Source organism: Benincasa hispida, chromosome 1 (genome assembly GCF_009727055.1).
Source record: "Benincasa hispida cultivar B227 chromosome 1, ASM972705v1, whole genome shotgun sequence".
In the NCBI taxonomy this organism is placed as follows: domain Eukaryota; kingdom Viridiplantae; phylum Streptophyta; class Magnoliopsida; order Cucurbitales; family Cucurbitaceae; genus Benincasa; species Benincasa hispida.
This window is the reverse complement of record NC_052349.1, coordinates 13,254,587-13,274,745: the sequence shown is the minus strand read 5'-3', so window position 1 is coordinate 13,274,745 and position 20,159 is coordinate 13,254,587. Positions and strand designations below refer to the sequence as shown.

The 20,159-nt window shown below is 31.0% G+C and overlaps 4 protein-coding genes across 5 annotated transcripts; 3 read left to right on the top strand and 1 right to left on the bottom strand.

Moving 5' to 3' along the window:
* The first annotated feature begins 2,844 nt into the window (after positions 1-2,844).
* On the top strand, positions 2,845-4,010 carry LOC120070722 (dCTP pyrophosphatase 1-like). The gene is made up of 2 exons (XM_039022578.1): positions 2,845-3,070; positions 3,540-4,010. Exons 1-2 carry the CDS (start codon positions 2,936-2,938, stop codon positions 3,762-3,764), a joined length of 360 nt encoding a protein of 119 aa, XP_038878506.1. The 5' UTR covers positions 2,845-2,935; the 3' UTR covers positions 3,765-4,010.
* Positions 4,011-9,349: 5,339 nt separating this feature from the next.
* Positions 9,350-12,571, top strand: LOC120070458 (glycolipid transfer protein 1). The gene is made up of 7 exons (XM_039022307.1): positions 9,350-9,359; positions 9,617-9,746; positions 10,091-10,146; positions 10,589-10,719; positions 11,175-11,310; positions 11,734-11,865; positions 12,152-12,571. The coding sequence occupies exons 2-7, from the start codon at positions 9,629-9,631 to the stop codon at positions 12,185-12,187; spliced, it is 609 nt and encodes a 202-aa protein (XP_038878235.1). The 5' UTR covers positions 9,350-9,359; positions 9,617-9,628; the 3' UTR covers positions 12,188-12,571.
* Positions 12,572-14,480: 1,909 nt separating this feature from the next.
* Positions 14,481-15,623, top strand: LOC120087163 (CRIB domain-containing protein RIC7-like). 2 transcript variants are annotated; one of them, XM_039044078.1, is made up of 4 exons: positions 14,481-14,631; positions 14,717-14,823; positions 14,950-15,049; positions 15,174-15,623. In XM_039044078.1, exons 1-4 carry the CDS (start codon positions 14,574-14,576, stop codon positions 15,554-15,556), a joined length of 648 nt encoding a protein of 215 aa, XP_038900006.1. In that variant the 5' UTR covers positions 14,481-14,573; the 3' UTR covers positions 15,557-15,623. The 2 variants fall into 2 exon arrangements, with proteins under 2 accessions (XP_038900006.1, XP_038899999.1); XM_039044071.1 differs by having other exon boundaries at positions 14,717-15,049.
* Positions 15,624-15,849: 226 nt separating this feature from the next.
* LOC120087154 (plastid-lipid-associated protein 6, chloroplastic) lies at positions 15,850-18,309 on the bottom strand. Its single transcript, XM_039044059.1, has 4 exons — positions 17,861-18,309; positions 17,051-17,287; positions 16,780-16,906; positions 15,850-16,658 (listed from the first exon to the last, which is right to left on the bottom strand). Exons 1-4 carry the CDS (start codon positions 18,149-18,151, stop codon positions 16,444-16,446), a joined length of 870 nt encoding a protein of 289 aa, XP_038899987.1. The 5' UTR covers positions 18,152-18,309; the 3' UTR covers positions 15,850-16,443.
* Between the last annotated feature and the right edge of the window lie 1,850 nt (positions 18,310-20,159).

Sequence of the window (20,159 nt, the reverse complement as noted above, 5' to 3'; positions counted from 1 at the left end):
ACCACGTGCATTGCAATGTCTTATAACTAATAAATGGTCTAAATCGTATTTCAAATATATGATTTAGATGATATGGATCTGACCTAAAGATACATATTGTCAACTCGATTCCAATTGTATATCAAGAATTTTTACTTTAACTAGTGTACCACGTCCCAAGTTTGTGGTAATTTTTAAATATTTAAAATATTTGTATCACTCTAAAAATCAAAGCATGAACCAGAACATAATTTCCTAATTTGGTTTCTTCCATACAAGCAATTAAAATATCATTTCAAATAAGGAAGAAAATTGCCCACATTTAATTTCAATTCTATTTGCAAAATTTAAGAAAATGGGAACTTCTATCTATTTTTCGACTTTCTGCCCAATTTTTATGTTAATTCAATTTACAAAAATCATCACAATTTTTTTCCACTTGTTAAATTAATTTTTATGGGAATTCAATTTACAAAAATCTCCCCATATTCAAATTACAGAAATACAATTTACTTAAAACATCCATATGTCCGAAATTTGAATTTTCTCTTCTTTTTTTTTCCCGAAAGAAATTTGCTTTTTTGTCTTATGTATATATCCTCAGTTGTTTGCCTTCAATTTAATAATTATAATATATGTTCACAAATTTTCCTTTATAAACAAATAAATTTCTGTTTAGATTATATAGACATTGAAAATGGCAAACGAGACAAAAGAGAAAATCATCCCGAAGAAAAAATGGGTTAAAAAGGGGGCAAATAAAGATTGTAGAATCCTTATTAAATTGGGTTATATAATCTTTTTTTAAAAAAAAGATTTATTAGCTTAAATGAAATTTTCATGCAAATAAATAAATAAGTTAAATTAACACAAAAAACGTGGGGAGGGAATACTAATGGAATGATAAATTGGTATGAAAAAAAGAAACTACTCCATTTGAATTTTTCTTATAAAGTTGGACATTTGTGAATTATGTAGCTAAAAAAGGGAAACTAATTGCTAAAAGATGGTAAGTAAGTAATTAAGGGAGAAATTGTAAAGGGAAGAAGGGAAATTAACATAAGAAGAGATTTTTTTTCTCTCACTTTTTTTTTTGGTAACTCTTGTACACATGTTTCACATTAAAAATAGTGGACTTGTGTACATATAGATGGATATTTGAATTTATAATAATATTTACTTTGTATTGACATTAAAATTTAGTTAATTAATTTAAAATAATTACCGTTGATGCCAAATTTTGGCCAAGAGTAAACGTATCTAACCTCCACATGACAACAACTGTGAAACTGGATGTTTAGAAGAAATTAGAACTTGTACTTCAACTTGGTCTTTTTGGCCTCGGCCTCAGCCAAGGTCATTTTGGCATCGGGTTGGGTTCCTCAGCACAATTTGCACCACTGATTTTGGTCCATTGATCCTATTTTCATCTTTTTTACTCATGCTTTGTAAGGGTATGTAGATTATTGGGTAGAACACTTTCTTCCCCATAGACGACACCAACTGTTGATGCCAAATTTTGGCTAACGATAAACGTACCAGACCTCCACGAATAGTAACTGTGAATTTGTAATGTAGGGAAGACCTACAAAACAAAGCAAAGCAAAACAAAAATGCTATGATGCCTAAGTTAGAAAGAGAACTAGATGTATAGAAGAAATCAGAACTTCTAAGTTATCTCATACGGAGTCATAAGAAGTGTATTTATAGGGAAAGTTGATCTAGGTTGTTCCTTAGGGTTTCAGAATCACCTTAGGATAATTTGACGACCTATCGGACCAATAGACAGACTCGATTTTATGTTTAGCTAGGGTCGGCCTCGGTCGAGCATTTTATTTTGGCTATATTTCAAGCCCAAAACACTCTTTTGGGCTGGGACATGCGTAATGCATGCCCTGTTAGGCATTTGGCAAAGCTCGGTCTTGGCCAAGCCCAAGCAAGCCCTCTTTTCCTTGGTGCATTTTGGTTCTCAGTTTTCACTTTTGGCGCATATCACACGTCTACTTGACCTTGTCGTTTCTAAATGCGAATTATACCCTTCGGTCCAAAATCACCCATAACAATTACATTGTGAATTTTTTAAATTAATTATAACATTTATAAAAAAAATTATTGAAAGCTAATTAATTATGACTAATAAATTAAATCTATAGTCTTGAACATGATTGAAAGTGAGTACTTATTAAAAAATAAAAAAAAAATAAAAAATTTAGGTGCAGTCCAAATTGAACCTAATAAAAATTTATCATGTAACAATTAAAAAAAAATATTGTTATTTATTTCTTTTACACATAAAAAGAGTTGTATGGAATTTGGTGCAACTAATCATTACCTTTAAAAAATTAAGGTTAAAAAGATAAATCTTGAATTTCTAAGGATCAAATTAAAGTAAAACTCTTTTCAAACTTAAGTAAAATTCTAGTAATATGCTTCCATGCCTCTCCCTATGCATGAGTGACATGTGTCATCAATATATTTTTTTATATTAAAGTTTTACATGCCCACCATTAGTTTTAAACAAACGTTTCCTCTTTTTTTTTTTTCTTTTTCAAATAACTTTAATTTTAATTTATTCCATTTTTTTCTTTATTATATTTGATTTATAATTTTTTCACATTTCCTTTTATTTTATTTTACTAAATAAAAATTAAACGGGTACTCATGAAATTTATGACCAAAAAGGTAGTTAAAAAAAAAAAAAAAAAAGTGGCGATTAAAAAGGTGAAGGTTAATAATGGAATATTAAGCCAGCATAGCATATATGGAGGAATCTCATGTCATTTGCTTTCCCCACTTGTCTTTTCTCTTTTTTTTTCCTCATGTTGCCAAATAAACCTTAATTGCCATAACAGACAATTTCATTGTAATTTTTCTTCCTATAAAGCCAAGAGGGCTCCTTCCTTCTCCCATTGCCATTTTACACAAAAGTAACACAAATTTCTCAAGCAAAGCAGCCATGGGAGGAGGCAAGCAGGTCGATATCGGCGTAGACGACATTAGCCTCAAGGACCTCTCGTCGAAGCTCGAGGAGTTTGCCAAGGCCAGAAATTGGGAGAAATATCATAGTCCTAGAAACCTTCTCCTTGCCATGGTCATTTTTCTTCTCTCTTTTCTCTCAATTACACTGCATATTTAAATTTCAAATCAAGAGTTTCTTTTTATATTATTATTATTACTACTACTACAAATTTGTGGTTTGAGGTGAAAGAGAAGGTATAACTATATATATATATATATATATCACTAATATATTTTAGTTAAACTATAAAAATGCCCTTTTATTTTGTCATTTGTTTAAAAGATACTCATATTCTTTTAAAATTTACAATATTAATCTTGATCTGTCATAAACGTTTCAAAAATCACCTTTGAAGTAGATTTTTGTTAGAATATTATGTTAGAAAGAATTGGAAATTGAGACTAGGAACAACATGTGTGACAATTACTTGAAACATTATGGCAGTGTTTGGATCTCAATTTTCATTTTAAATCACTGGTAGATGCATGTTCCGTATTCGGATTTTGAAATATAGGGCAAAGTAATATGTATGAAGTTGTAGGTAGGAGAAGTAGGAGAGCTATCAGAAATATTCCAATGGAGAGGGGAAGTGGAGAAAGGGCTACCAGATTGGGAGGAATCAGATAAAGAGCATCTTGGGGAAGAACTTTCTGATGTGTTGCTTTATCTCATCAGATTGGCTGATATTTGTGGAATCAATCTTCCTGATGCTGCAACTAAGAAGCTTCTTAAGAACTCCATCAAATACCCACCCCAACTCCTCTAGTCTTTTTTTTCCCCTAAATTTTTCCACATCTTTCTCTCCCTTTTTCAATTTTGTATTTTGGTGCTTCAAAAGAAAAAATATATGGCACCACCATCTCTCTAAGTTCTCATCATCTCTATTTACCTCTCTATACTCTTCTTTTATCGAGAAAATTTAATAGCTTAATCGACTCCGACCTAATTTAACTAATCAAAACATGTACTATTGATTAACACGTTAAAATAATTTGAATATATCTCTATCCAATATATTGTTGAACTTAAAAAAATTAACTCGAATATGGTAAATTTTATATTTTCTTCCTATCAAAATCGCTATCTAAAAATCTAGTTAAATTACTAATTTGGTTGTTGAAGTGGTTAATTATGAACCACAAAACTTTTTTAAAAAAGTGTAAGACTCTAATTTTTCAATTTTATGTCTAAAAACCTTTTTTTTTTGTGTGTGTATGTTTACTAATTTCGGAAATTTCAATTTTTTTATACATAAAATTTAGTAGTTAAAGAAATCTATTAAACAATAAGCACCTTATGAGAAAGCAGCAAAGCTAAGTTAACTTGTTAAAGTGTATATCCTTGATCAATAGAGGCCAAAGGGTTTTAATCTTTATTCTCACTCGTATTGTACTTTTATAAAAAATTGTTAGAAATTGTAACACCTCAAACCTAAAATTTTGAATTTGTATTTGATAGTTGATAACCCTGATATTACCCTACGACTTGGCAATATTAACCTTACTTATTTTAAATTGATTATAAAAGTGAATATTGTCCTAAAAAACTAGCATTGGTCTTTTAGCATGTTTTGTCCTAACTCACATGTTTCTTAGAAAAATTCTCAAGAAATCACCCAACATATAATTATTTCAAGCTAACCATGCTTAATTTTGGAATTTCTATGATTGAGCCATCGAAAATTAAAAAGGATATATCTTGTTGGTATAGTCGTAACTTTCAATTCTCTAAATCTTTTTTACCCATGCTTTCATATCCTCCATATGAATTAGGACCATTCCATATAAAATAAAATTTGATGGTGTTTGGCAAAACTTGATAGTGGATTAATTGATTTCTCAATTCCATGACATTCCCTTTTTATTTTTATTATCTAATATATTCACCAGAAATCACCTCAATAGGGAAAAAAAATAAAAAAATCTAAAAATATTTTAAAGTGCTTTCTAAAACATAGTATAATAATTGGTAGAAGATTTCTAGAAAACCTATAATTTAGAATATAACCATATAGGGCTATGGAACTGTGAATTTATCAAGAGAATCTAGCTTATCTATCTCTCTAACACGAGTCCTTCATTTTCTGTTTGTAGATATGATTGGTCTCCGTCTGAGTTTTGGAGATTGATGGTGGATAAGTTTGGAGAGAGGTGGATTGTTGTAAGGACATTACTATTATATGTATCTATAGAATTATCGGAACGTTAATTAATATCAATAGCGCTATAGTCTCATTAGAACAAATTCAAAGTAAGTTAAACGTGTTCCTTGATGACTTGGCTCATGTGTGGTATGGTAATTTATAGGCTATTGAAGTGGAGAGCTCGACGAGTCAAGTCTCTTGGTATCTCATTGATCAAACGAATGGAAGATGAATGTCAATGACTCTTGAAACTCTGTGAAGCATTGTGGAGAGGTGGGGTGGGTCGTTCGTGATTAGGATCTCCTATTTGTGTCGGACTACTTAAGCCTAAGATGTTTTTTAGAGCCTCAATAATTTTGTTTCTCTCGATATTCCCCACCTTTATTGTTGTTGAATTTGATGCCAAGGAGTTAGTCAATCTGATAAACAACTACTCGTTGGACTTTATTGGAGTGAAGAATGCAATTCATGAGATCGATGTTTTGGCGAGTCGTTGGGAAAATGTCTCTTTCTCATTTTTTCAATGCTAGGAATCGGGTTGTACATTAGCTCGTTATGCTGCCTTTTTTTTTTTTTTTTAATCCTTGTGTTTCTTCTTATTCAGAAGATTTTGAAAGAAGTTAGGTTGCTAATTTTCTAATTGGATTTGCGATGTTATCATTGATGATCGTTTTTTTTCCATTGCCGTCCTGAGTTTAGGCTTTATTGTTTCTTCTCATTTAGAAAATTTTGGGAGAAGTTGGGTCGCTAATTCTTCAATTGAATTTGCGATGTTATTATTGGTGATCTTTTGTTTTTGTTGTCGCCTTGAGTTTGAGCAAGTTGGATTGCTAATATTCCAATTGATTTTACGATGTTATTATTGATGATCTTTTGTTTTCATTACCGCCTAAGTTTGAGATTCATTCGAAGAATTTTTTTTCTAAAAAAACTAAGTTGTGTACCTACTACCTAACAAATGTACAATATTGATAGTATGATGCTACTAACGATGGATGCGGGAATATGATGCCTTTGCAAAAGTAATCTCAACAAAGAAAAAGTAAAAAGAAAAAGAGGAAAGATATTTTTCACACTTGCTTATAGTTATTCTCAAAAACTCCAAAATAAAAACATCTAACATTTAGTTTTAATAAGTTTTTAATGATGTGTAAAAATAAATGTTTACGATCACCTTCTCATAAAGAGAAAAAAATGTATACAATGACTTATTATCATGGTGGAAAAATTCCATCAAAATCTCTAAATTTATGTACGGGTAAAATTTGATTTTTCCCCTTTCGAGAAAATTTCCAAATTTTGATGAAAAGTTCGCTATTTTTTTTAATTAACTATGTTAATTTAGTTAAAAGTTTTTCAATTTTATGATCTTATTATACATATTGTATATTTTTTCATGTCAATGTGATCGTCGACAAAAGATAAAACTTATTTAATGTACTAATTTTTCTAATTTCTAATTTTCTCAATTTTTAACTTTATTTTCAATTGGAAAGATTTTAGAAAAATTGAATTTTTTTTTAAAAAAAACCACAAAAAGAATCTATATTTATTTTTTTAACATAATTTAATATTTTTTTCATTAAAATTTCATATATCTCACCTCAAAATTCAAATTTGAATTGATGTGAATTTTTTTCTTTTACCATCTAAAAATTTCATTTCACATAATTCACTTTAAAACATTTCTAAATTTATATTATTTTGTAAATATTTTTCCATTTCTTTTTAAAAATCCTTGCTCTCGGATCGATATTTACATAAACATTTACAATATACATCTAAATATTGTCTTACTTTATAGAAATGATGATAAAAATGGTCAACTGTTGTCTAATTAAGCAATAATCTTAACTATTCGTAACGATTTTCCATCAATTTCCATCAATTATTTCAAAAAATTCATCTATATTTCCATAAAATTAAGACTTCAATATTTTCATTCACATTGATATTGCGAACCTTTATTGATAGTGGATATTTTATGCCTTATATTAATGTGGACCTATGATAAACGGTGTAATATTCCTACATTACTTTATAAATTAAATGGTTTATAGTTCTTGTTTCTATTTGATGAATTTTATTCTTCCTATAAAAAATGAAACTATATTTTAGAAAAATGAAAAATGGGGTTGGTTGTGTTCTCAAGAGTTATATCTCTATCATAGACATAAACTACATGAATTCCAAATTTTTTATTCTTAGGAATATCATCCCCAATCCCTTATTTATATTTCCCCATCGTTCATTTTATATCTCAATACTTTCTTTGATATCTAATTTTCTTCTTACCAAACAAAAATATCCACTTTTATTGTGGGGTCCTCCCATAGTATAATTTGATTCCAATTTTAATCGACTTAATTTGTGTAGCATGTGTTTTTAGAGTCTTAAAAAACAATAAAAGTTTTCCTTTTTTTTCTTTGTAGCATATTACATTACAAACTAAAAATTTAACATATGACTTTTTAATGGAGATAGATGCGTAAATTAAATACCTATTAAGATCTGAAATCTCATTCCTATATTAAAAGATAGTGATATTTTGATCATTGAGATGTGTTTAAATTGAATATAAAATAATAAGTGTATAAAAGTAAAAATAAAAATTACCCCAACAAAATGTTTAAAGTGTGAATATTTTTATTGAATACAAACCCAGACCTAAAAATAAAATTAAGGTTAAATTACAAAAATTACATTGAAAAGTATAGTTGGTAGTTGTAGTTATATCATCAAATTTTTTAATTTTAAGAATCGAGCTCTCGTACTTTTACAATTATTAAAATTAAACCATCGAAATGACACAACTAATGATTTTTGTGGATTGTTGGGTCAAGTCTCCAAAGATATGCAAATTGCAGTGTAACGTAACAATAATGCGTAGTGGGCATATTGTTGCGTATTTGCCGCTGCCGGCTTACGCATGAATACATTGCTTTGAATTTTTTTTAAAATTTTGTTGGTACATGTACGACCACAATATAATATAAGGGTAGAGAGTATAATGTTTCATGACTAAATTGATAATTTATATAGTTACATTGTAAATTTCATATCTATGATTTGAAAAAACAAATGAATTTAATCTTGAGGATTTTCAAAAATAGAAAATTAAAAGAAATTATTTACACATAATAACAAAATTTAATTTTCTTTTATAGAGACGGGTAGAAGTCTATTAGTGTTATAAGTGATATAAACTATCACTGATAGATACTCACAGAAGTTCTAACAATATCTTTTTCCTATTTTTGTAAATAGTTTGACATTTTTTCTATCGGTAAAAATTTTCCTTTAATCTTTATAATTTTAAAAGTTAGAATTTAGTGCTTATATTTTTATAATACTTATAAATAATTTCAATAGTTTGGTAAAATTCTAAAAAATGATTTCTCATTTTTTACTATCTTCAAAAACGGTTTTCAAATTTTAAAAACAAGAAATGAGAATAGTTATCAAACAAGACAGAATCTTAAAAACAAGAAATAAAAAAAAAGAAAAAAAAAAAAAAAATTAAAATACAACTCTTCTATTTAAGATTTACGGAAACTATTATAAGAAAAGAGAGAAAATAGACCTTAAAAACAAAAAGTTTAATACTATTTTAGTCCTTGTACCTTGAGTTTTGGTTCGTTTTGATTTAATTTGGTTATTATATTTTCAACTTTAATGGTTCATTTTAATCATTATACTTTTAACTTTGACTTATTTTTGTTATTATATTTTTAAAAAGTAACTATTTTAGTCTTTTATTTTCAATTTTAAGGGATTAAAATAGTCATTTTTTTTAAAGTTACGAGAATAAAATGAATATTTTGAAAATAAAGAAACTAAAATGAATAAAAATGGAGAATATAAGGATTAGAATAAATCAAAATAAAAAATACAAGAAGTAAGGTAGGATTTAAACCCAAATCAAATACTTATCAAATGGTACGGTTATATTTGATTTTCATTTTGATATATTTTGAATTGATGCAATAAGGCAGAAAAAAAAAAAAAAAGAAGAAAGAAATAGAGATTCTCGTCTGGCGTCGTGAAAACAACACCCCTAAAATTGGAAGAGAGAGAGAGATTCTGAAAACTTCTGTTACTAATCGAATCCCATCTTTTCCGATATCTTCCTCCTCTCTCCGTTCATCCTCTTTTCAGTTTTAACTCCCATTGCTCCGATCACACCTCTCAAAGCCCAAAAAACCATCTTTTCTTACTGTAAGTATGCATTTCACTGCTTTCTTTTCCGCTCTACGCTCTGATCTGCTTGATTTATCTATTGATCTCATTTCCTTTCTCTGTTTTTTCCCGTTAATTTTCGTTTCCGATACAAGCTATATGAAATTGAAGTATGTTTTTGCGATGTTGAATTGCTTCTTCTTTTCTGTTCCATTCGTGAAGGAATCTGTCGGAAATTTTATTAGTTTCTAACTGTTTGATCTCTGTGAGGGATTCATGAATTTGTTCGAATGCAGCAAAGCATAAAAATGGAGGTAACTGTGTTCAGCCCTGCCTTGGAAGGAATTCAGCATGTCAAATCTGATGCCGGGGAGATTTTGACCAAGCCTTTCTTGGAAGCGTGCAAACATATTCTGCCTGTTATTGGTGCAGCCTCCTGATCCCTTTTGCCTTTTAAAACTTCTCTCTAGTTTCCTGGCGTTTGGCTACATATGATTTCGTTTTGAGTAAAGAGAAAAGTTTGTCTAGGAGATAGATGTGGAGTTTATCATTTGCCTACTTGATGTTAGTAGACTGGCATTTCTTTGTTGGTGGACTAAAAGAACTAGATTTGTCTCCTAAAGGTTTCTGTGATCTTCAAAGTCGGTTGTTTTTATATCAATAATTGAATTCCTACTGAAAATTGCAATCTCATAATCAGGTTACCACAAACTGATGAGCTTTACAAATTGTCGTTCTTAAAACTAATGTCTCAATAATTTCTAATGCAGACAAGTTTGGAGCTTCTATGGCACTTGTTAAAACTGACATTGGAGGCAACATATCGGTAAGATGTACATGCCATAATCTTGTCATATTCATTAAGTAGTTTGAACTAAGTTTTTAGAATATGATTGTCTATGAGGCCAGTTTATGGCAACCTATTGTCTATGAGGCCATTTGTTTAGGCATTTGTTTACTTAATTATATATGTCTATCTTATTTTAATTTGTAGGCTAATAATCCTTATCACTGGCCATAGGACTAGCTAATTTATTTATTATTTTCCAAATAAGATTGGAGTAAATGAGCAACTTGCATACCTACATGCGAAACATTTGCATTTGTGAGACATAGATGCAAGTGTTTTTTGTGCCCCTGAAAGGGAGACAAATGCATGCCTTTCCAGTTCTCAAGTTTTTGGCATCATATCATGCTTGTGCTTTTGTTATAGTCCACTTAATGCTGTAGCATTTATGTTTTCTTCACCTTACCGTTTGTAACTGTAGAGATTGGAGTCCAAGTATGCTAGCAACCCACCTGCATTCAACTACTTGTATAACTTGGTGAAACCCGAGATTGAAATTAAAACTGCAAAAGGATCGTCCAGTTGCACAAATGGTCTTCTTTGGTTGACAAGGTTAGACAATGTCTGCATTGAATTTGTTGTTTTGTTTTGGTTCTGGCGCAACTTTGTTACTTATAAAAAAAAAATAAGCTTTTGAAGGGAAGCATTTAAAAATTTAACTATGTTTGTCACTAAAGGCTACAAAACGAAAATCTAATTGGTGAGGAAGCCTCCTCCATCTTCCATGAGATACTTCAGTTTTCCTCTACCCCCTCTGGATGTGTATACTTGCATTTTTCTTGGTTATTGCATTGCTTATGACTTGCGAGTTAGGATTTTCAATGCGATTCTTTGTACTTCTTAATTCAAGGAATTGATTTTTACTTGCATCTGGAGTGTGAATGATTGAACCAAATTGCTCTTTTTCCTTTCTAGAAAATAATGCACAAGTCTAGGATAAAACTGCAAATTTGGATCAATTTTATTAACACACTTTGGTTCTACTTGCATATCTTGATCCTGTTCAGAGCAATAGATTTCTTGGTAGAACTGTTTCGCAACTTACTGGAGCATCAGGATTGGACAATGTCTCGTGCCTGTACAGAAGCCTATGGCAAGACTTTGAAAAAGTGGCATGGTTGGCTGGCCAGTTCAAGTTTCAGTGTAATCCTCTGGTGCCCCCCATTAATTTGATTTTAAAATTCTTTGGTATATGAGGAGATTCACAACCCCCCCCCCCCAATTTTAGGAATTCTATAGAAGCTTAAAAATGCACTGAAGTAGTTGGCTAAACTCCCAAAGCATATTCCTACAGTTTTATTTCTGGAATATGGTGTTACAAGCTTCTTTTGGGTCTAATGCTTTTTCATCCCTCATGAGCAAGATGTAATAGTTCACATTTCAAGAAGCAAAACCATGTTGCAAAAGATACGAGCTACAGAATCCTGGCAAATTTTATTAAACCTTCTACTGCTTCAAATACACCTATAATGTTTGGATCAACTAAATGTTATTGTATATCCTTCAATCCATGATTCGGGTTATGAGAAATTGTACTTTGATTCTAATCAGATACTGAAATTGTAGGTTGCCATGAAGCTTGCTCCTGATCGTAAGAAGTTTATGGAAGTTATATCAGGCACTGGCAATGTTGAAGCCGACATAGAGAAATTTTGTACAAGTTTTTCACCTCTCCTCCAAGAGATTCACAAGTTTCTGGTAAGATTCCCCAAATTCCCGGAGATCAACAAAAACTTTCAAACTTGATACAACTAGTTCAATTATCTGAAATTTAGTTTTGGATTGAATTTCCAAGTCTTTTCAATCTCTTACTTTTTCTTAATGAATTTGTCATGTCATTTGTTATGGAACAATAGATTAAAATATATCTTCAGTGTCTCAGCAGGGCATGTTTTTGTCACTCTGAAATATGCCTTTAACAATTAATTTTACGTGTTCAAATGTGATTTTCATATCTTTATAATAGAAATACTCTCTTTCACAGGCTAGTGTTGGCATGGACGATCTCAAGGCTTCATGAGAGGCTGGTTATTGCTGAAAATGAAGATGAACTCTTCGCCTTTATATTGTGACATCCTCTATGCGCTTATATGATGGCTTATTTGAGATCCCTTTGACATCCCTAAATTGAGACATAATCGTTAGACTTTTGATCTTATTTTCTTTGATTTGGTAATCCTATGTTTCTATTTTTATGTGCTTTTGTTGTGTGTCGAATCACAACTGGGCTCTTCAGAATGATCACATTTTATGTTCTAACGGGAATTTGAATCTTGTAAAATCCTCTTTAAATACCTTCGAGTCTGATTGTTCTAATATTGGAAACAATGGAAAGTTATCTTTATTATGATCATTCTGACCGTATACACTATTATCCATATATATATATATATTCATTTCCCTACCATTTCGATCAACTCTCCTTAACTCGAATGATTATTATTTTATGTTTGTTTTCTCTCCATTTAACCGTGCGTCTTGTAAAATGTCAAAACATCTTTGTCGTTGAAAAACGATAAAATGTGATATTTTAATATTAAATTAAATTTATTAAGGCTCAATTTGATAATAATTTTATCTTCAGTTTTTTGTTCTTTAAATTTATGTTTGTTTACTCTTCATTTCTTATCATGTTTTTTATCTTTCTTGAAGAAACATTTGAGTTCTTAATCGAAATCTATAAATAAAAATAAGTTTTCAAGAACTACCTTTTTTTTATTCAAATTTTAGCTTAATTTTTTAAAACATTAATAGAAAGCAGACAATATAATATACAAATTTAGATGTGAAAGTAGAGCTTAGAAACTTATTTTTCAAAAAAAAAATATTTATCAAATGATTAAAATATACATAAAATTATAAAATCAACATTTTGTTTTTACTTTTGTTGGAAAATAAAAATTTAATAAAAATAAAATTATATTTTTTAGATGTTTGTAGCATATTTATAAAGTCGATCTCAATTTAAACCATGGTTAAAAATATGTTTGGTCGAGTATAAACTATTATTAATTAATTTATGAACCTGTTTTTTTCTTTTTTTAAAAAAAATAATCATTATTTGACAACATCATATAATTCAAAATATTATATTATACATATTTTAATTTAATAAAAAAAATTAAGTTTATAATATGAAATATTATATTTATTTAAAAAAAAAACTTTTTTAATATAGATGCCATTTAATAACCATTAAATTTTTAGACCCCATTTGGTAATCATTTTGTTTCTTATTTTAATTTTTGAAAATTAAGTCTATAAACACTACTTACACTTCCAATATTCTTACTTTATTATCTACTTTTCATCAATAGTTTAAAAAATCAAAACCAAATTTTAAGAACTAAAAAAAGTAGCTTTTAAAAAGTTTTTTGTTTTTTGAATTTGGCTAAGAATTCAACAATTGTAATTAAGAAAGATGCAAATCATGGTAAGAAACGTAGATGATATAGACTTAATTTTAAAAAACAAAATGGATACCAAATAGGCATTAGCTTTTTGTTTTTAAAAATTAATCTTATAAATATTACTCACCCATATCTTTTAGTTTTTATCATGAAAAAAACAAAAACAAAAACAAATTCATTATCGAACCGAGCCACAATTATGAAATTTAAAATTTTGAAACACTTTGTATATATAAACAAAATTATCTAGGAAATCGTCTACACGGCTTAAAACTTTAAATTTCCAGATTTTGGTTAAAACTCATAAAGTTTATGTTAAAATTGATCACAAAGCAAAGCAAATTATTAGTAAATAAACACCATTCTTTAAATTAGAAAAACAAAACGACCCGTAATTTAAAATTTTAGTAAGAATCTTAAAAGCATCTCTAAATTGATCCGCCCCAAAAAAACCTGACTAGACAAGTTTTTCTTCCTAAAAAAAATAAATACTAAAAACAAACAAGTATATTAGTTTTTCTTTAGAGAGAGAAAAAAAAAAAAACAAGAAAGATTTGTACTTGTATATTGTTTTTAGAAACTCAAATTTAAAATAGCATTCTGAAATTAAGGTAATAAAAGAAGTGTTTGGATGAGAAAGCTCCATCTGGTATTCCAATTACAATAATAACTAGAGAAATACACCAACCTTTTAAAAAAAAATATAATTAAGAAAAAACCTAATAAAATAATTTATTTTTTTAAAAAAGAAAAAAAAAGATGTGATTAAAAATGAAAAGAGAAAAAATTGCGTAAGTGGATGGCCGTACAGTTGCTTCCCCGAGCCGGTGTTCCCGCGCTTTCACAAAACAGGCATTGAAAAACTGCACCAAGATTAGCTCATCAATCTCCCTTCTNAATTTCCCCTCTCCGGCCACCGTCGATCAAAACCTGTCACCCCCCCTTTTCACTTACTTTACTACCCATTTTAGTTCAGCTTTCAGTTTTATAGCTCGCATGGCCACCTCTGTAAAGGGCCTCTTAAAAGGATTAAGATACATTTCACAGATTTTCGGTATGTTTTCTTTCGTTTTCCCTTCATTTTTTCATCTGGGTTTGTGATTAGATTGATGGATTAGGTTGAGGAAATGTTGTTGCAGATGAAAAAGAACCAGAAATGCAGATTGGTCTTCCCACTGATGTTAAGCATGTTGCTCATATTGGATGGGATGGTCCATCTGGGAATCAAAACAATACACCTAGTTGGGTGAGAATTAATCTATGGCTGCCTTTTTGGTTTTGTTTTTCTTCAAGTTTTGTGAATATGGATTTGGATTTTTTTGGGTTTTTTCTTTTTTTCTTTTCTTTTTTTTTTTTTGGCAAAATTGAGCAGATGAACGAGTTTAAATCTTCACCAAAAACTCAAACCTCAGGCGATTTGGTTAATTCTATTGGGGAACTTGATCTTTCTTCTGCTAATATCCCCATTCAAGGTTAACCAAAACTACTCACCATTTTACCTTGTTGATGATCATAAAAATGTTGTTTAATTTACTGCATTTTGATGATCAAGTCTTGGTGAAGTTGGTAATAGGAGTTGTGTTTTCCTTTGTATAGAGTCTGGGGAGCTAGATGTTCATAAGGCAAGTCGAGCACCAAGGTCGAAACGCCAAACTTCGTCAGAGTCTTCATCAGGTTTAGACTCTTCATCTGCTCGGCGGAACTCTGAGAAGGGCTCTAGACGACAACGTTCATCGTGCCCTTCAGCTGACTCTGGCCCTCAGGAAGGTAGTTCTCGAAGTTCACGACGTCGTCGTGGTTCAAATCATGGAGCTGAATCAAGCACAGAAAATCCTATCCCCAAACACTCGCATCGGAGGAAATCTAAGGGGTCGTCCGACAGTAGTGAATCAACGAAATCATCTAGATCAGGAGACAATAACTCTTTAGCAGACATACCTCTCCCAGTTTTGGAAGCAGTGGATGAAGAGAAAGGATGAGCAGAATTCCAAACAAGGAACTAAACAGCATTCTACTTGGGCTGGCTGCTTCAAATGGTTCCTTGCCTGAGTAAGAACAAATTTTTGTTACCTTGGAGATGATATGATTTTAGCTTCAGTTATCAGTTATAATTTTATTACCAAGAAAGTTGTTTTGTAACACGTACCAAAAATCATTCTTCAAAAGAATGTCCCACATGTAATCTGAATTTTGAATTTCTACTTATTCGGCACCCCCTTTTCAATGCAGTGGTATGATCATCACAAGTCACTGATATTAACAGAAGCAATTGTAGTCACAATAACAGCCACTTAGATAGAGCTCATTGTTACATTGTCAAATTTGTTGCATACTTGTGCAGCATCTGAAACATTTCATCTCTCAAGTAATACAAGTCTCTTTCCATCTAAAATAGTCTCTTTCTCCCTTGACCATTGTTCTATCCATGTATGCTAATGAGAATGACATAGAAGCTTTCGATGCCCAAAAAAGCATTTTAAGCTGTCAAAACTCACAAGATCCTGCAGCTTTATAACTTCATATCTTAGAACCTAAAAGACTCTTATTCGACACGCCATGATCGAGGCAGATAAGATGGGCAAAAAGTCAACCATTTTACATTTGTAAGCTGATTGATCAATACACTGATCAAGACAATGATACTACTTACAGTGAACAATGTAGAAATCCGAAGTCTTTGTGCTTTTCCTTTTAACTATGGCTACAGCAGTTGATCTCTAAGTATAAGTTTGGAATCGAGAGTCGATAACAAAACTAATAATTATAAACAATGGTTGGGTGGATGGTAGAACTTCGACTCCATGGAGAAGATGTTTGAACTTGAGGATACAGCAAACAAAATCTCCTCGTGCCTGTGATGATATTATTATGAGATAACAAACACCCTGAGTTCTCCTCTATCTCCTCTGGTGATCCGGGTATCGTTGTCAAGGTAAGTGACTTCAAAGTCACCACTTCCGGTGTTAGACGGAGGCCTTAACGCATCTGGAAGCCGAGGTACCTCTAATGGTGGAAGCTGTGACAAGTTCCCAGTTGCCTTCACGGTTGTTTTCTCGAAAGTAATCTTAATCTTAGCAGACCCTGATCTCAGTTCGAACAGACAATTGAACAATTATTCTGGTTTAGAAATGGTAAGTTGCATTGCAATAGCCCCATAATTGTAAAACTGAAAGGGAACAACACACATGCATAGATGACTAACCTACGATTTCAAACTTGTGAGCCAATGTAGCAGTGACTTCAGCAGGAGGTAGAGGCCAAGGAGCACCTAATTCAAGTTCTACAATGTTATCGAAATCTTTGCTGATGATGTCAATCCGCTGAAACACCTAATGATGGAAATCTGAAAGTCAATATGAAGCAAAACACGGGCATTTTTCTCAAAGACTTCTCATTAGTGGTTTTGTTTGTGAGATGTATGAAAAGAAGAAGCGATGAGAAACAACCAACGATAGAATTCAGAAATACTGCACCTGACCAAGAGTAATAGGAAGTAGCCTTCCTGTGGGAGGACCCGGTCGACTTCCGCCTAAAGTACGAGATGAGAATGCACTGCTGTATATCAGTTTCCATCTCCCTTGCAATTTGTCAAGATCGACTGAGAGGTCCACAGGGCCTCCAACAGCTTCAATCTCTTTGGCAGCCTCGTCTGCCTTCTGTAAATCATCCTCGTTTGCAGCAAGACCTCTATTTAACCCTGAAACCACGCTCTGGCACAACGAAAAATGACGAATGAGCATTGACAAGACAAGAGCACAAATCATAGTTGCAAGAGAATAAAGAGTTTGCCATATCAACTATAACATGTGGATAAGGAGGATGAATCAAAAACTCGAAATTATAATGTTAGTTACTAACAGACAAACATCTCTATAGTGATATTGCAACTTTTTTTTTTTTTTTTTTTTTTCTGAGCTGCTGTCATATATTCCTAGCAAAGCTTATGTGAACAAGAACAAAAAGGATCAAAACTATGGACGAATAAAATCCTCGCTAAACCCACAAGCTTAAGCTCGTTATCTATTAATCTAACACGACCCTCGAGCATTTTGCTCACACATTGACTTTTCAAGTGCTTAATGTGCTAAAAAGGGTTTTTGGCCCTTGAAAATTCATTCCAAACATACCTTAATCTCAAAAAAAACTAATCTAACTAATGCTATATTTTATCTTTTACGTATATTCATAACACCCACTTTCAACCAATCCATTGGAGAGCAAAAGTCAAATAAACAACAAAACCAAACAAATCTGCAAATGGAATCGTTGAATGAAAGACCCACCAGTAGCTTGACCTTCAAGGATGCAAGGAGCTCAGAGTTAGCCTTGTATTCGTCATCAAGAGAGGGAGAGGCGGACGAAGGGTCCGCGTAAACACTGGTTGAAGCTGATTTCAAAGAGAAATTCCTTCTGGGTCCGCCGTCGCCGGAAAGCAGAGGCCGGTGGGGGGAACACTTGAGGTTGAAACTGGGTGCAATCCGATATATTCTGGATGGAAAAAGGGACCCAAAAGAAGAATCGGAAGGACGGATCTGGAGTGGAGACTGAAGGACAGAGCTTGCTAAAGCAGCCATGGGCAGTTCGATTGAATGGAGAGTGGAACTGTTTGTTTCTCGAGAAAATGAAAGGACAACGGAGAAAATTTATGACCCCATCAATCGAATGGTTTGGAAATCATGGTGGAATGTTCTAGAAATCGGAGGAGATGAGATTGCTACCGGCACAAAGCAGGATCAAAATCAATGGAGGTGAGAAGTGGACTTTGAAATGGTGGGACAGAGAGGATTCAAATGGAACAATATGATTGGTTTTAAGGAATGCCACGTGGAACTCTTTAATTGGGATCTAGATTGCTTCACTCTATAATCGTTTTTTTCATACTATTGTTTAATGATTTATTTTTATTTTAAATCTAAGATTTAAATATTAATTTTTGCGATCAAGTATGCATAGAAAAACACTTTAAATATTTTTCTTATTATTATAATGCCACGGGGTTTAAAATAGGCCAAATTTTTTAGAATTTTTCATGGATAGAATAAATGTTAAAATCACTCGTAGATATTAATACTTTTATCCGTTTCTATCAGTATTATCAATAGACACTCATAAATTTTTATCAATCTCTATCAAATAAGATTAAAATTTTGCTATTTTGTATAAATAGTTTTTTATATTTTTTTTATTTTTGAAAACTCCAAATTAACAATCAAATTGGTTAACCACTCAGGGAATGGACGCAACCTAATAAATTTACCCTCCTCAGATCTTGCAAGAAACTTTAGACATTACTGATTTAATGTAAATTTGTAATAAATTAGTAATCAACACGTGACATGCACATGCAATTTTAGTTGGTTTAGAAAAAAAAAGATGTTATATATTAACCAACTATTTGAATGACCACAACTAAATTATAAAATATGTGATTTCTTTATTAGTTTCATGTAATAACACAAAACTCACAAAATAATTATTCCACTAGTTCTTGAATTTTTTTTTATGCAGTCACTAGACACAAGAGTGTTCGTTGAGTCGTGTGATTAAAGTGTTATATTCACAAGTAAATAATTAGTTCTATCTTGAGAAACAGTTATTCGTGATACATTGAATATCATAGAGGAAGCAAAACTATTTTAAGAAAAAAATATGAATTCGTTGGATTCAGGTTGATTTCTCTCTTTGTTTCCTTATATTCATTTTTTTTTTTATAAACCTTATACTCTTTTAACCACGTTTGTACTTTAAAAAATTCCATGTAGTGCATTTGAGTATTAGATCGTAGAGTATAAATAATCACAATAATTAGGTGTCTGGTATCATAACTATAGATGATACAAACAAATAGAAATAGTATCTTTTATAAGTTATTTTAGTTAAAAAGTTATACTTTGATTATCTTTCGTCTTAGGAGTGTTTAAATGATCTGACAATTTGAACGATTCGAATTATTCTACTAAAGTTGTAAGATCTATTAGGTTAGGTTCGAGTTAATTTTGTCCTCGGATCGAGTTGGGTTAACTTTTGTTAAGTTGTGTTGGTTCTCGAAGTAAATTAATTTTTTTTTAGGTTGATTCAATCCAACTCGAATGACATATATATCAATAAAAAATTATATATAATATAAGTTTTAATTTTCTGATCTAGCTTTAGAAATTAAAAAAGGATTTGCTTTTGAAAATAACAAAATATCTTCCTCAATCATACACGATTTGGTTTTCTATAACCACAACAATTATTTTAGATGAAGTCCTTAAAAAAAGATTATTATTTTAATTTTTAGATGTAAAACTGTACAAGTAACTATTATAATACCAGAAAGCTGCTTTATGAAAGGAGTTTAAAATTAAAAAATTAGAATTAAAATAAATAACAAAAGGCTGACATTACAATTATATCTCTCTCTCTCTTTATATTTAAATAACAAAAAGTTTTCTTTTTTCTCTTCAAAGAATGTAGCTATCAAAATTCGAACCAAGGAAAATGAATCCAACCTTCCTCTGATAATAACATTTAATTTATCTCAATGGAGGGAAGAATGTGATAGGTAAAAGATAAAACATACACATCGCGCTTGCCACA